Here is a 13,283-nt window from a genome sequence, read left to right as displayed (position 1 = left end):
GCCATTTGAGTAATTTATAAAACAAGCCTTCAGGAGTTGCATTTGCTCTTTCCCTGCACGGCTTTCCTTGCCGTGCATACTCACAAAGCTATCCTAAATCTCCTTTTGGAAAGACGCTGTTAGAATTAAACTTCCTTCGAGGCATCACCTTGAGTGATTACATTATGAGCAGTCCTGTTTATCGAGTGTGCCAGAGCACTTGGCTCTGTGCAAACACAGGGGGAGAAAGCAGTTGCAGTCAGGCACCAAGCAGATATAATTCAAAGCGCCAATCTCAAGGCAATAAAGATACGGTTTTATTTAAGACCATTCTCCTTTTGGTCAGTTATATATTCATTCCTATGAAGGTCTCGTACACTTCGTTAGGGAATAAAAATCACACCTCTTTACTAAGCATTAATCTCTTCCCTGTGCATTTGCAAGTGGCCATGGTTCTGTTCTGTTCTGTGCGGAGCACCCACATAAATAATCTTGATAAATAAGGGTATCTCAGGCCATCATTTTTGATATGAAGAATACACAAGTGCAAGAATAAAGTACATCTTAAACAAGCGTTCATAATGGAGGCTTTGTACACCACACGCTTTCGCTTGTTGCTGCTCGTATGTCTGCTGTTCAGAAATAGATATGACCTTCTTCAAAAGGACCGTGAAGCACCTATGGTTGCCCTCTTCTCCCAGGAAGAGCAAACTTTGAGACGCTGTGACTTTTTCTGTGTCTTCAAGGAGAAATTCTCCAAATTCCTTGGCAGGCATAATCTCAGAGCACAACTAAAGCCCACCTGGAGAAAGCTGCCACGTTGCTAGGCACTCGCTTTCTCCGCAGTTTATCTTGCTGAAATCTCTCTGCGTGCTATCCAGTGTCTTTCCACAAAATATTTCCTCCCTCATTTGGAAACCCCTTTTTTCTCCAGCGGGAGACCCGTGTTCTTAAACTCCCTGGGAGTTAAGCAAAAGTGAATCCAGTCGATAGGAGCCCATGTAGAGAGCTTCTGGCTCCTGGTAGGACTCCTTGTAGTGTTTGCTATAGGAAGTATGCAGTTAGGGAATATTTGCAGGCGAAAGAATCTTGTATATTTCCAAGGAAAAGAACCCAGTGCTCCCTGGTATCCATGAGGGATCAGTGCTATTCAAATAATAATGATATCCCGGCTCCTCCTCCAGGCTGCTTTGAGGGGAATGGCTCTACCTTACTTTACATCCTAAATGTGGTGCAAATCATCCCATCCTTTTCTGTACCTCCATGGGAAGGCCAAGGCCTTCTTGCTATATTGCTGTTCTCTACTCCCCAAATCTGCCTTGAAGCTGTACAACTGAATTCTTACCAGTTATATTCCTCCTTCTTCCTCTTGTCACTCTGCAAAATCATTTCATTCTTCGCTCCTTTGAAACACACAGGTTATTATATTGCCTCTCTTTAATAATAGCAACACACAAGTGGTTATACTGTCCCTCTTTAATAATAATGACTTACAGATTCCATAATGATGCTGAAGAAATCATTGTGAAATGATTTTGGGCTTTATCATAGACTTTGTACCAGGCAACCTTAGCATAGCAGATAAAGAGAACTGAATGAATGGAATTCATCACAGAATTTGCTCCTTGCTTGGAGACAATGCAAAGGTATAAGCAGCATCAGAGGTTTCACCTTTTATGAAAAAAACCCTCAGCACGAGCTATGCACGAGCTATGAATGGAAGCTAATGTCAGAATATTAGCTGAATGAGGAAGCTGATATTTTCTGCCTGTTGTCCTGTCCCATTCTTAGCCAATCTTCCATGTGGTCATAACCTCTTAGTTTCTCTGACTGTGGTTGCTGTCGCATTTTTCTTTCAACTTTGGCAAGTATCTTATCAGTGTATAATGCCAGTAAGCAGAGCATACAATGACCAGACTGGAGGCCAGACGGACACTGGGAACTCTGAGGAGGAGCTGTGGCCTGTGCCTTCCTCAGTGCACACAAGCAGCCCTTGCTATGGAATCTTTCTTCTGTGGGAAAAATCACTGTGATTTCACTAATATCATTAGCTATCCAAAGTTTCTTAATGTTTTCCCTCTCCTGCATTTACAGGGAAGTTTCTTTAGCTATATTTTCCATATTATAGAGTCTTCTATTAGGAATTTCTTACTTCCAGCTAAAATTTCATCCTGTAGATGAAGCCATTTCATCACTATTACAGAGATCACTCTGTAAACCAAATGGAGAAATATATGAATGAAAAGATACGGAAAGATATGAAACAACCTATGCCTAATGCATTAAAGGCATTACAAATTAGTATCAGGATCTTACGAGGAACTAATGTGACTGATGCTGCTACATGACATATTTGCACTGATTCTGTTGTGCACAAGCTGAGGGACAGCTTGTTGCCCTGACTGCAGACTCTGTTCATCCCTCACTTCACCTTCCTTCCTGAATTTAAATTCAATGAGACAACAAAAAATGGTAATCCATGTTCGTACATACACGTATCCTATTTACACCTTTCTGATCTTTTTACCTCTCTTGAGGTAAAACTGAGCCAAAATACTCCAGCTGCCTCTGTAGGTGGCATGGCCCAAAGCACTGCCATGATCCTACTGGCCCAATTCTGTCCTGCACTATCTGGCCTCATGATGAGTGAATTCTTTTTAACCCATTTCATGTGCTAGTACCAAAAGATGTTGCCATGAAGTATTTTTAAAAATGTACATTATCAGTTAAAGACATGCAAATTTTAAAAAATAAATAGAAATTCTCTGCACTGAAAAGACTTTGGGTCCAGTAATGTAGATACTTGTATCTTAATAATCCTAAACAACTGTGATCAATTAAAGTTATATTTTAAACATATATCATGGTAGATGACATATTGAAAAGCTGTTGCTTCAGTGGTTTCAGCCAACAGTGAAAAGAGATGGAACTCTTAGAGTTGTTGAGAGAAGGAATTTTTGCAGAGACCCAGACAAGAAGATGGACTGTTTTCATGTATCAGGGTTATAATCATCACAGTCAGACTAAGTGGAAGGAAACTGTAGGCTTTGTTGTTGAACTTCTCTTTCTAGTTATCATTTTGATTGCTGTGGAAACTCCCTAAAATTACAGCAATTTTATTGTTAGTAAATGAGATCAAAATTGAAAATAGAGCAAACAGATGATCCCATTTAAACTGAAAGATGAGAGATGCTCAAGTGACAATCACATTTTTCTGAAAGAAAAAAAAAGAGGCTTTAAGTTTGACAAGAAAGATACATCCAGCTTTTTACTAGCATGGAGGAGCAGCATGATGAATTATTCTCTGTCTATACAACTGGGGCTTTTCCTAGCAATATTTGCATCAGGAGATCAGTTTGCATTGACTGAACTTCTGTAAGAATGAAAGTCACATATACCTTGTCACATCAATATCCATTTTCTTATGTGTTGTACTATTTTGACCTGAGAATAAATGACTGAGAGGGAAGCTTGTCAGTATATGCAAATATCTTAAGGGAGTGTGTCAAAAGGATGGGACCAAACTATTTTCAGTGGTGCGCAGTGACAGGACAAGAGGCAATGGCCACAAACTGAAACACAAGAAATTCCACGTGAAGGAAAAACCTACTAACTGTGGTTAATAAGTGAGAGAATACTTGAACAGGTTGCCTAGAGAGATCATGGAGTTCCCTTCCCTGGTCACATCCTGTGCAATGTACTTTCGATGATCCTGCTTGAGCAGAGGCTTTGGACTAGGTGATCTCCAGAGCTCCTTCCAACTTCAACCATTCTATGATTCTGTGATTTCTTCAAGGCAGACATCAAGGAAGTTCGAGGAAGTCTTCAAGGAAGTTGCTTGCGTTCGGTAGCTACCAGACACTCTTTTTCTCAGAACTCCATAGAAAACACCACCCTCTGACCTGTGCTTTGAACTCTTTTCTCTAGCTGCAGCCATTGCTGACTCAGGTATAACCCTTTGCTTAGCTCAGCTGCTCCTTTATTATCAGTACTGACTTACTGCCCCTAGCTGCCACACTAAACCCCTCAATGAACTTTTAAATAAATTAAGTTAGGAAGACTCAAGACCTTTGAACACTCTTTAGCACTGTTTACTCATAACTCCAGTTGACTGTTGGCTCTTGTATCCTTCATCCTTCTTCAAACAGGAGCAGCCATTAAGTATGCTAAAGCAACCAAATGCAACATACTAGAAATATCTAAAAATCTGGGAGTCTTTATGTAACAAATTGAAATGAATGTACAGTGTGTGGCTAGTAGGTTATATCTGAATAACTTTTGGTTCATTGCTAAGGTAGTTGTCTCATTATTGTAGCTCTTCAAATCTGCAAAGAGCATAATCTTCATTTATGAGAGCATGCTGCACATTACAGGTTTTAAAATAAAACCAGCTTGGGATCTTCAGAGTCTAATACACAAAAATTTTTTTAAAAAAATGCCCTGGATACCCAAGTGAAGCCTGTTTATGATTTATCCAAAATCTCCACCTTGATTTGCATATTTGCCAAATAAATAGAATTGTTTCTGACAGCCCAGCAGAACCACTCTGACAGTCAGCCTACGTTCTCTTTTTTCTTATGAGTCACAGCCAGTTACAGAGATTCTTCAAGCTAAATTACACTTTCATCAATATCAATACGGTCCCTTTTGTTCAGACTGCACCCTCAGTTCTGCTCTTATAAAACCATTAACCTCAGTGATGTGCAGGAATACAAGAACTTTGCTTGCTTTCCAAAGAGACCAGATTGATTTTACTTGTCCATCAGTTCAAAACAAATCTATATTTTATCCACAAAAAAACCAATCCTTCAGACTTGGTAAGTGCAAAACCTAAAAAAAAAAAAATCCTCTTTTTTTTTAGAATAATTTTTCAGAGCAGTATCAACTTCAATTTATTTTTCAATTCTCATTCCTCAGTAACTTAGAAAGGAGGACTTTAAAAAAAAAAATACTAGTGATTTCCACTTTTGAACCAAGCATGATTCACTTCACTCTCCATGGTTGATTTTCCAGGACAAAAAAAAAAAAAAAAAAAAAAGGAAAAGGTGCTTTCTGCCGTAGTGAAGTATCAGCATTACAATTCAGTGATAGCACTATGAGATTCATTAGACTACAAGCTACTGAAAAACTGTTATCTAAGTTCATCTCATGCTTCCAAGTTGCAAAGGGCTCCTGAAATTCTGCTTTTCTGGACTTCGTAAGCTTTCCAACACAGTCATATGAGGACACAGCTAAAATACTATGTTTCTTTGTCCTAACAGAGTTGATGTTTACCTTGTTTAAAGTGTTTAACACTAAAGGCAGCAGAATAAGTTCATGAGATGAAGGAGGCCATTTTCACTTATCAGTAAATTAATTCATCCAACACTTTGTAAGCATTTAGAAGACTTAGGATAAGGGGCAAGGTCACAAGCGTTTGCTCCTGCACCTTCCATACCTAATTAATTCTCTACATGTGGGACCCAATCAAAAGCCCAGTTAAATTAATGGGAGCCTTTCCCCTGAGTTTTTAATTAGTCCTATAAAGAGTTAAGGGATCATAATTCTTTGTTTCCTGCCAGGTAGTCCAGAAAAATATCCAGGTTCAAAGGACAAAGTCAAGAAGGGAGAGCCTCACTTGCAAAGTACTGTAATTGAAGAAATGCAATTGCCTGGGAGCAACCTGTTCTGTGGTACAGCTTGTGATGAGCTCATTCACTTGAGTGTAAACTAGCAGTAACAGTCCAAACTAGCAGGAAAGTGAAAACGAGTGAGCACAAGGAACCTGTATGACAACTGACTTCCAACTGCCTTTACATGTACTCTAGGCATGCCACCAAGAAAGCAATTCTGAGTAGCACCTTACAAACCTGAATATAGCACTGATGGTCTCCAGAGAACACCACAAAACACAGAATGGATTTTGCTGTCTCATGTTAGTAAGATCTCAACATATTATGAATTACTTAACTGGACCTCCTGCCCATGTCTGAACTAGCAACTAAAATGGGTTGCAAACAGTTCTGTAGCCCCGAGGCCGGCTTGCACAACATGGTTTGCATCTCTACAGCCGAGTCCTCCCAAGGCGAGTGGAGAGCTGTGTGCAGGACAGCCAGGCATGGATCCTAGCTCAGCCTCTGCTTCAGCCTGTGCTCAGGCCTGGTCTGGGAGAGCACTGGCCCACCCAAGTCAAACTGTGCTGAGGAACATGCTGACATTTTGTCACCTTCCAATGCAAAGCCAATGGTTTGGGCTTTTACTTGCATAGACATAGATTCTGCAGTAAGACAGAGCAAAGAATTTTTTTTTTTCTGGTGCAACAACTTTCAGAAATACTTCTATATCCTCAAGCTAGCAAACTGTCCTTTCACATCCAGTTAATTGAATATTTTTGTACCATGGATGTTATGAGGCGTGGAGAAGAATAATGGCTAGCAGAATTAGTTTGGATAAAAAACAGCAGTTCTTTTTAGAAATAACTGAGGGATGCCAAAGGACTGCTATATGGTATCAAATTAACATGCAAGTTATCAATATGAGTGACAGAGGTAACAACTACCAAAGCAGAACTTTAAAGGACAGAGGCTCCAAAGAATCCACATGGTTTTGGAGTCTGACAGTGATCAACACCTGTGTTGCTGGACTCTACACCTGAGGAAAAAGTGGGAGACTGATCTCCTCTATTATTCTGTGGCAAGGTATGAATGAAGCCTGCAAAAGCCGTCTTTGGAGAGAAGCAACTTAAAATAGCGGAGAAGATTATGCTGTACCCTGAGACTTGGCACATGTAATGCCCCTAAAGTTTAGCAACCATTGTGATAATTAACACACAGTGCAGGACAAAAATAAAAACCTGATGCAGAAAACATCTTCATTCCTACCACACTGTGATGCTGTAGGTGATATTGACGTCCTCTCTGAGAGGAATCACAAACTATCCAAGGGAACAGCAGAAACAACTGCAACATTGACAGTCTGCTTTCTTGGTGCACACCGAGAAAGTCAAAGGCATCTCATTTGTTGCGAACAAAAACTGGTTGAGAAAAATAGAGTGTTCTTAATTATCACTCACTATTTTTGTAGCGGAACATCATATTCAGCACCCACTGCTGATGTACAAAAAAATATTAATTGCTGCAAAAACACAAGGTTACCATGCACATTGTCTGGCACAACGTGTGGGGTGCTGCAGCACAATAAGTATGCATATCTCCTCACGTTGATGTCAAATGCTAATTATTTTACGGTTTCATATGTAGACAACAAACACACTGTAATGAAGTTAAATCACTTGAGCTTTCAACCACTTGAGCTGGGAGAACGTTTTTTAGAAGATCTAAAAGTTTATCTGTAAGTTTATTGAACTTAAAAGTTCTATAGTATTTGATATATGAATAGCAGATTAATTTAGATTTCCTAATGTGTTTGCTTGATCGAGTGATGTTAGAAATATTCTAGTGCAGCAAAAGGAAGGAGCAAAGTTTTTTTTTAATGAAGTGGTACCATCAAGTGGCTTTATGATGCCCATAATATTAATGGTCATGCAAAAGAAACCTGAAAGTTGGCAGCTATAATTTCTCTGGAGTCTGCAACTGTAACAGTTTGAAATATTTTAGAGAAGGTAGACCTCTTTTTTTTTTTTTTTGCCAGTGAAGTCCCTCATCCAAAAAAGACCACGCATGATATGTAAACCTTTACTTATCTGTCCCTCAGCCTCTGAAATGTTGTCCATTGATTCATGGCAGATTACTCCAGAAATTGAAGTATTATCTGTTCAGTACCCTGAATCTCAGTATTTTGGCAGTGTCTGCCATTCCTGAGACAAAGATACTTTATTGTGTAAATCAGTAAAGAGAAGTTCATGTCTTTGATTGAAAATAAGGGAAAAGATAAACTGTTTTATTCCTGTTTCATAGTTGAGAATGTGAGAGTCACGAAGACCTAATAACTGAATACAGGCTTTAACACGGAATTATATTTCCGTTCCTTGGCACATCCTTTCTTTGCTCTTTGTTTTGCTTATTCTTTGTTTTGTTTGTTTGTTGTTGTATTCTTTATGTGCTCTTTCTTTTCTATGTTCTGTCCATGGGCAGGACTTGATAAGAACAAAATTAGCACCCATTTAATATATCTCCTTGCTCTTATCTCTTTACAGCTAAATCAAGGTTGAGGTTTTTTGTTTTCCTTCCTTCCTTCCTTCCTTCCTTCCTTCCTTCCTTCCTTCCTTCCTTCCTTCCTTCCTTCCTTCCTCTTTTCAATCTTGAAGCAAGTTTTATTATTTACATGACTTCCTACCAATTTTCATTTTTCTCTCATGACAAAATCCGAATGAATGGATTTTAGTCGTATTCATTTTGCTATCTCCAATGCACTTTTCATTTTTCTCCTTTACTTTCCAGTAGCTTTGATTCTTACACTATTTATCAGACTCCAGATAGAGGAAACTAGATAAAAAAGGATCTGCCTGAGTGGAAGTAAGAAAATCAAGTATCCTTAGCTAACCCTTTTTGTCTTCATGTAGAGGATCTGTTCACATTGCTATTCTAAAAACAAAGTTCTGTTAAAAAAAATAAATTCAGATGCTCCAGAAATCCTGGTAAATGGTTATTCTCAGGACGAATTTAAACTTTTTTATAGGTCATAAAAATGGATAAATCTTGTAGATAACATTCAGCTTTATTGCCTTAAAAAAGAAATGAAGCCCTAGAATCACTAGCTTTGCATTTCCTCTCTTTGTTATGTTTCCCAGCTGCACTTCAGTGCTCATATTCTGACTGGGTCTCCCACAAGAAGGAAAGAAGAAAATAATTTGATACCTGCCATGAGCTTTTGCTTTCAACAGTACATTGTTTATTTAAAAGGAATGAAACATGTTTGTGCTTCCAGCTAGCTAAATACTTCAGGCTCAGTTAAAGCTCCTGGATTTGTACTTTTTGAGGAAAGAAAAACTCCCTTACACCACTCAGAATTAAATTTGGGGCATTAAGAACACCATCAATGGGAGGAAGGGAAGGTTAGAACAGCAGAGTTGACTTCATTTCAGCAGCTTGAATAGCAGTGAATAAATTAGGCTGTTAAAATTCATTTGGTTGCAGTTTGACAGGTGTTCAGCACAGGTAATTAATTCAGTGAGTTGTAATAAACTAGAATTAGACTGGAATAAAAAGCAGCTCCTCCTAAAGAAACGGGGAGGACGTGAATGGCTCACAGGCTGCGCAGCTCCTTCATCGTGGCAGGGCTGGGGGACGGCAGCCCTTCCTTCCAAGGCAGGAGACAAGGAGGAGGAGGATAGGTGGGGAGTGGTCCAGGAGAGAAGGAAATGCAGGTGCGGCATTCAGAAGAGCTGGTTATATAGATGGCAGTTGTATATTCCAGCTACTGCACAGATCTTGTTTAATAAAACTTATTTCTTCTGTTTTCCAGTTCTGTGACCAACGAGATTGTTGGTATTTTCATTACTGTGCTTTCTTTCACAACAGCCATGTCCATATTTTTATCAGATTATCTACATCTGTCTTTCAATACAAGGGATAGATTCTGAGCTAAATCCCATAGTCTATATTCAGTCAGCCATAACAGTCAACAGGGTTTTCATCAAAAAGAGCAGAGTTTCTTCTTATTTGCAAATTGATAAAAGAAATACTATGTGCGTATAATACTGTTTTGCAAAGGCATTTTTTTGCCTGAAAGAATCTACGTTGTCTTCAAAAGTCATGTTTTTGTCAAATGCTCATTGCTATAGAAAATGTTAGATTTTATAAAAGCATTAATAGGAAGGCAAATTGAAGTTGTATGGTTGGAGTTTGTAACATATAAGTCATCTAAGATAAATGACATTTCCCTATTTTCTATTCTGTTTCTATTTCATTATTCATCTCCCTGTATTGCTTTCATTTAATATAAGTATTTATATTTCACAGTTTTTCCTGATAGCAGTTTACAAAAAGACAGGAAGAAAAAAAATCTATCTAACAGTCTGAAACTGTTCTGCTAACATCTTTCAAGGAATCCTCAAAGAATATTTTAGATTTTTATCTAAGAGAAAGGCAAAAGTTTAATTTTGCAATGCTCTAGAAATGATACTGCAGTGATGTATCATTATAACTGCTTCTGGAAACAGTTGTAACTGAGACACAGCTTGGCTTGTAACCATGGAATAAGGATCTAAGAGACCAGGAAAAATATATTCTTTTTTAAGTGAGATACAACAGTTTTAATTTAATAATGTAGACTTGTGGAGCTTGCAGTCATGTTCCATACTAATTTTGTCAGATGAATGCTAAATCAGGATAGCTTAAAATTCTTCAGTTGTACAGTCATCTCCAGTTGATCTACTGGAAGCAATTGCTTTAAATGTACTTGTGTGAGACAGAGTGAAATCTCAAGATGGCATCGATATAAGATGGATAAGAAATATCCAATATTTTTGAAAAACAAGAATGTTTTAATACAAAAAGGAAACTAGGCCTCTTCTAGTGCATGGATATTCAGATATTAAAATGAACATTGCTTTAGTTCAGATTAATACCAGAAGCTGTGGTGTTAGTCATAAGGCTGTGGTGTTAGTCATGGTTGCTAAAAATTGATTTGATGTGACCACGTTTTTATTGAAATATAGGACATCCTATTATAATTTAGGCTTTAATTGCATAGATTTTACAAATCCACATACCTGGGGACATCTAAACTTAAGGATTAAGGTCAAAATCTAAAACTTTGCTCGCTGGCCATTGCCATAATACTTTCACCCCATATATGGAATAGTGACTTGCTTTAAATGACCTGCCTGAAACCTTTTTCTTCAAGGTAGCTATACAGAGAGAAGTGTCTCTTTGTTCTATGACAATTTAAAACTTTTTTTTTCCCATATCATTATTAGCTGAATAAGTTGAATTATAAGCTGAATATATTCATAGAAGTGTATGTCAGACCTGATTCTGCATAAGTCATTTAGGTGTTTTTCTATTGACTTAAATACAAATAAGACAATATCTTTTTTTGCACGATATAATGTTAATTTTTAATTGATAGCTAATGTGGATAAGCAATTCAGCAATATGATTGAATCCAATTTTAGACCTGTGAATTTACTGAAATTACCATTACTCTAAATTAACTCTTCTTTGGTTACCTAGATTTTTAGAAATGCAATGTGCAAGAAAAATTCACTTCAAGAGAACTGTTAATCTTCCATGTCTAATCTGAATGCTTTCACAGGCAACATTTCCCAGTGCAGGAAGGCAAACATATCCAAGGAAAATGCATCCATGAATTCAGAACAAGGTCTTGATTCTAATACCACAAATCTGACTGCAAATCAAGCATGTCAGTATTATTTAATACAATGGAGTTATACTAAAGTGATGCCAGTGGAAAATCAGAATAATACCCAGGATCTCTGAGATGAAGAAAACCTGAAATACCAGATCTAGTGTTTAAAAAAAGTATTTTTTTTTAAATCACTAATTACATACCTGAAACATGTTTCTAAAATAAATCAGTGACTACTGCATTTTCATGAGATATTGGATTTTTACTTCTTTACATTATTTATTTTTTAAAATTAAAGAATTTCCAATTAATTTTAGATGAACTATGTTTTCAAGAAAACTACTGGAGGGAAGAAATATAACACAAGGCAATGTACTGTAAGTTATAGAAATATACTTTGTTTCAGACAAGAAAATGGGAAAATCAGCAGAAGAAAAAAAATAAAAACAAGAAGATTTGAAAGTAATTAATAATACAAAATGAACTAAAAAGGATTCTAGTGAAATATCTATTTTACCCTTCCCAACATTTCTAGCGCTAGTCCTTGATTCAACGTTATGTTCAAGCACATATATAAAGTTATGCACTTGCGTATTCTCTCCTTAAATAGCTTCTGCACTGGGATTTTAGTATGTCCTTAAATATCTACTAGCCTTTTGTCATAGCATGTGCATATGCATAACTTGCAGATATGTATATGTTGCATAAGGAACTAAACATAAAAAAAAAATTCACGTTTCTGAACTATGATCTTGCATTGCTGCTATCATGTGTATGGAATCTTTTTTTTAGCCTTGATGTGATTTTGACACTTACAATTGAAATATAAATGCAGCTTATTTTCAACACTAATAGTGTAGTCTTGACTTTGGGGTTGGATGCATAATGCAGTTTATAGCCTGTTACCTCATTTCAAGCAACTCAGTGATGCATGGATCATAATTTATTCCAGGAAAGAAGCAAGCTCATTTATGTAAGCCACAATGTTAAGTTTAATTAAGGGCCACAGCGACAAAAGAGAACCTAGAATGGATGAGCTCAAAGTACTTTTTAGATGACAAGTGACTGACAACCATAAAAGCAATATCCAGAGTATTTGTTAAAGTTATGATACTTAAACCTAACTAAAGAGATGTCAGGGAGTATATTCAGAGCACTTCAGAGCTTTCTATAAGATTTTCATGAAAAAAAATCAAATAGATCATGATTAATATATTATCTAAAATTCAGATTTACAGTTAGTATGTGTATGTATGAGGGAAAGAAAACAAATCTGGCAATTAGAAGCATTTGCAGTCCCACATTTTCTTTGCTCACCGCTATAACCAGTTCCTTCATAACTTGTTCACCTCAGTGGAGTCATCATCATGCCTCGTCAAAATGAACATGCAGAGAAAAATCTGTTTGCAAAATTTATTTTGTGTTTTTCCTCCCTGCTCTGCAAACTCAGTGTTTGGGAACACAGTCTAATCTCTTCTGCCTAATCCAAATGAACATCTCTCTCTTGCTCTTTGTGGCAACTACACCATTAAAGTGAGAGGTGATGCTAAGGATAAAGGTCAAGATTATAGAATATGACAACTCTTTGGAATGAAAAGAGAAACAAGTGTCACTAAGTATTCAGCATGAGCTTCTCTTTGCTCCCTGCAGGGCATCTGCACCACTACCACCGCTTTTTTACACTTCTTCTTCTTAGCTTCATTCTGTTGGGTTTTGACAGAAGCGTGGCAGTCATATATGGCTGTTACTGGAAAAATTAGGACACGACTCATAAGGAAACGTTTCCTGTGCCTTGGATGGGGTAAGTCCATAAAATTCATTTACTGAGAAACATTGGAATGAAATGTTTAATGCGGTAACAATGTCAAGGTTATTATCATTTTCTTCAGTGAACTTGAAAGATAACAAAGAGCGCACATTTCTAAATAGAAAACTAGGTTAGGAGACTTTTCATTTTATCCAAAGTGTCAATATAATGTTTTAGCTGAAGCTATGCTGTGTATATACTTTAGCATTCAGTAATATTTTTGTTTTAACATCACTTTTATAGATTT

The 13,283-nt window shown here is 37.2% G+C and overlaps 1 protein-coding gene across 5 annotated transcripts in view; it reads left to right on the top strand.

The window, feature by feature from the left end:
- ADGRB3 (adhesion G protein-coupled receptor B3) overlaps window positions 1-13,283 on the top strand; it is a 416,394-nt gene that overhangs the window by 360,657 nt on the left and 42,454 nt on the right. For all 5 annotated transcript variants that reach the window (XM_010216525.2, XM_088539906.1, XM_088539905.1 and 2 more), the window contains one exon: window positions 12,880-13,030. In XM_010216525.2, the coding sequence (XP_010214827.1) occupies window positions 12,880-13,030 (151 nt within the window). The remainder of the gene's footprint in view (window positions 1-12,879; window positions 13,031-13,283) is intronic.

Source organism: Tinamus guttatus, unplaced genomic scaffold, assembly GCF_059628265.1.
Source record: "Tinamus guttatus ecotype Peru unplaced genomic scaffold, ASM5962826v1 Tinamus_guttatus_pri_ptg000051l, whole genome shotgun sequence".
Taxonomy (NCBI): domain Eukaryota; kingdom Metazoa; phylum Chordata; class Aves; order Tinamiformes; family Tinamidae; genus Tinamus; species Tinamus guttatus.
This window is presented reverse-complemented; position numbering and strand designations above follow the sequence as displayed.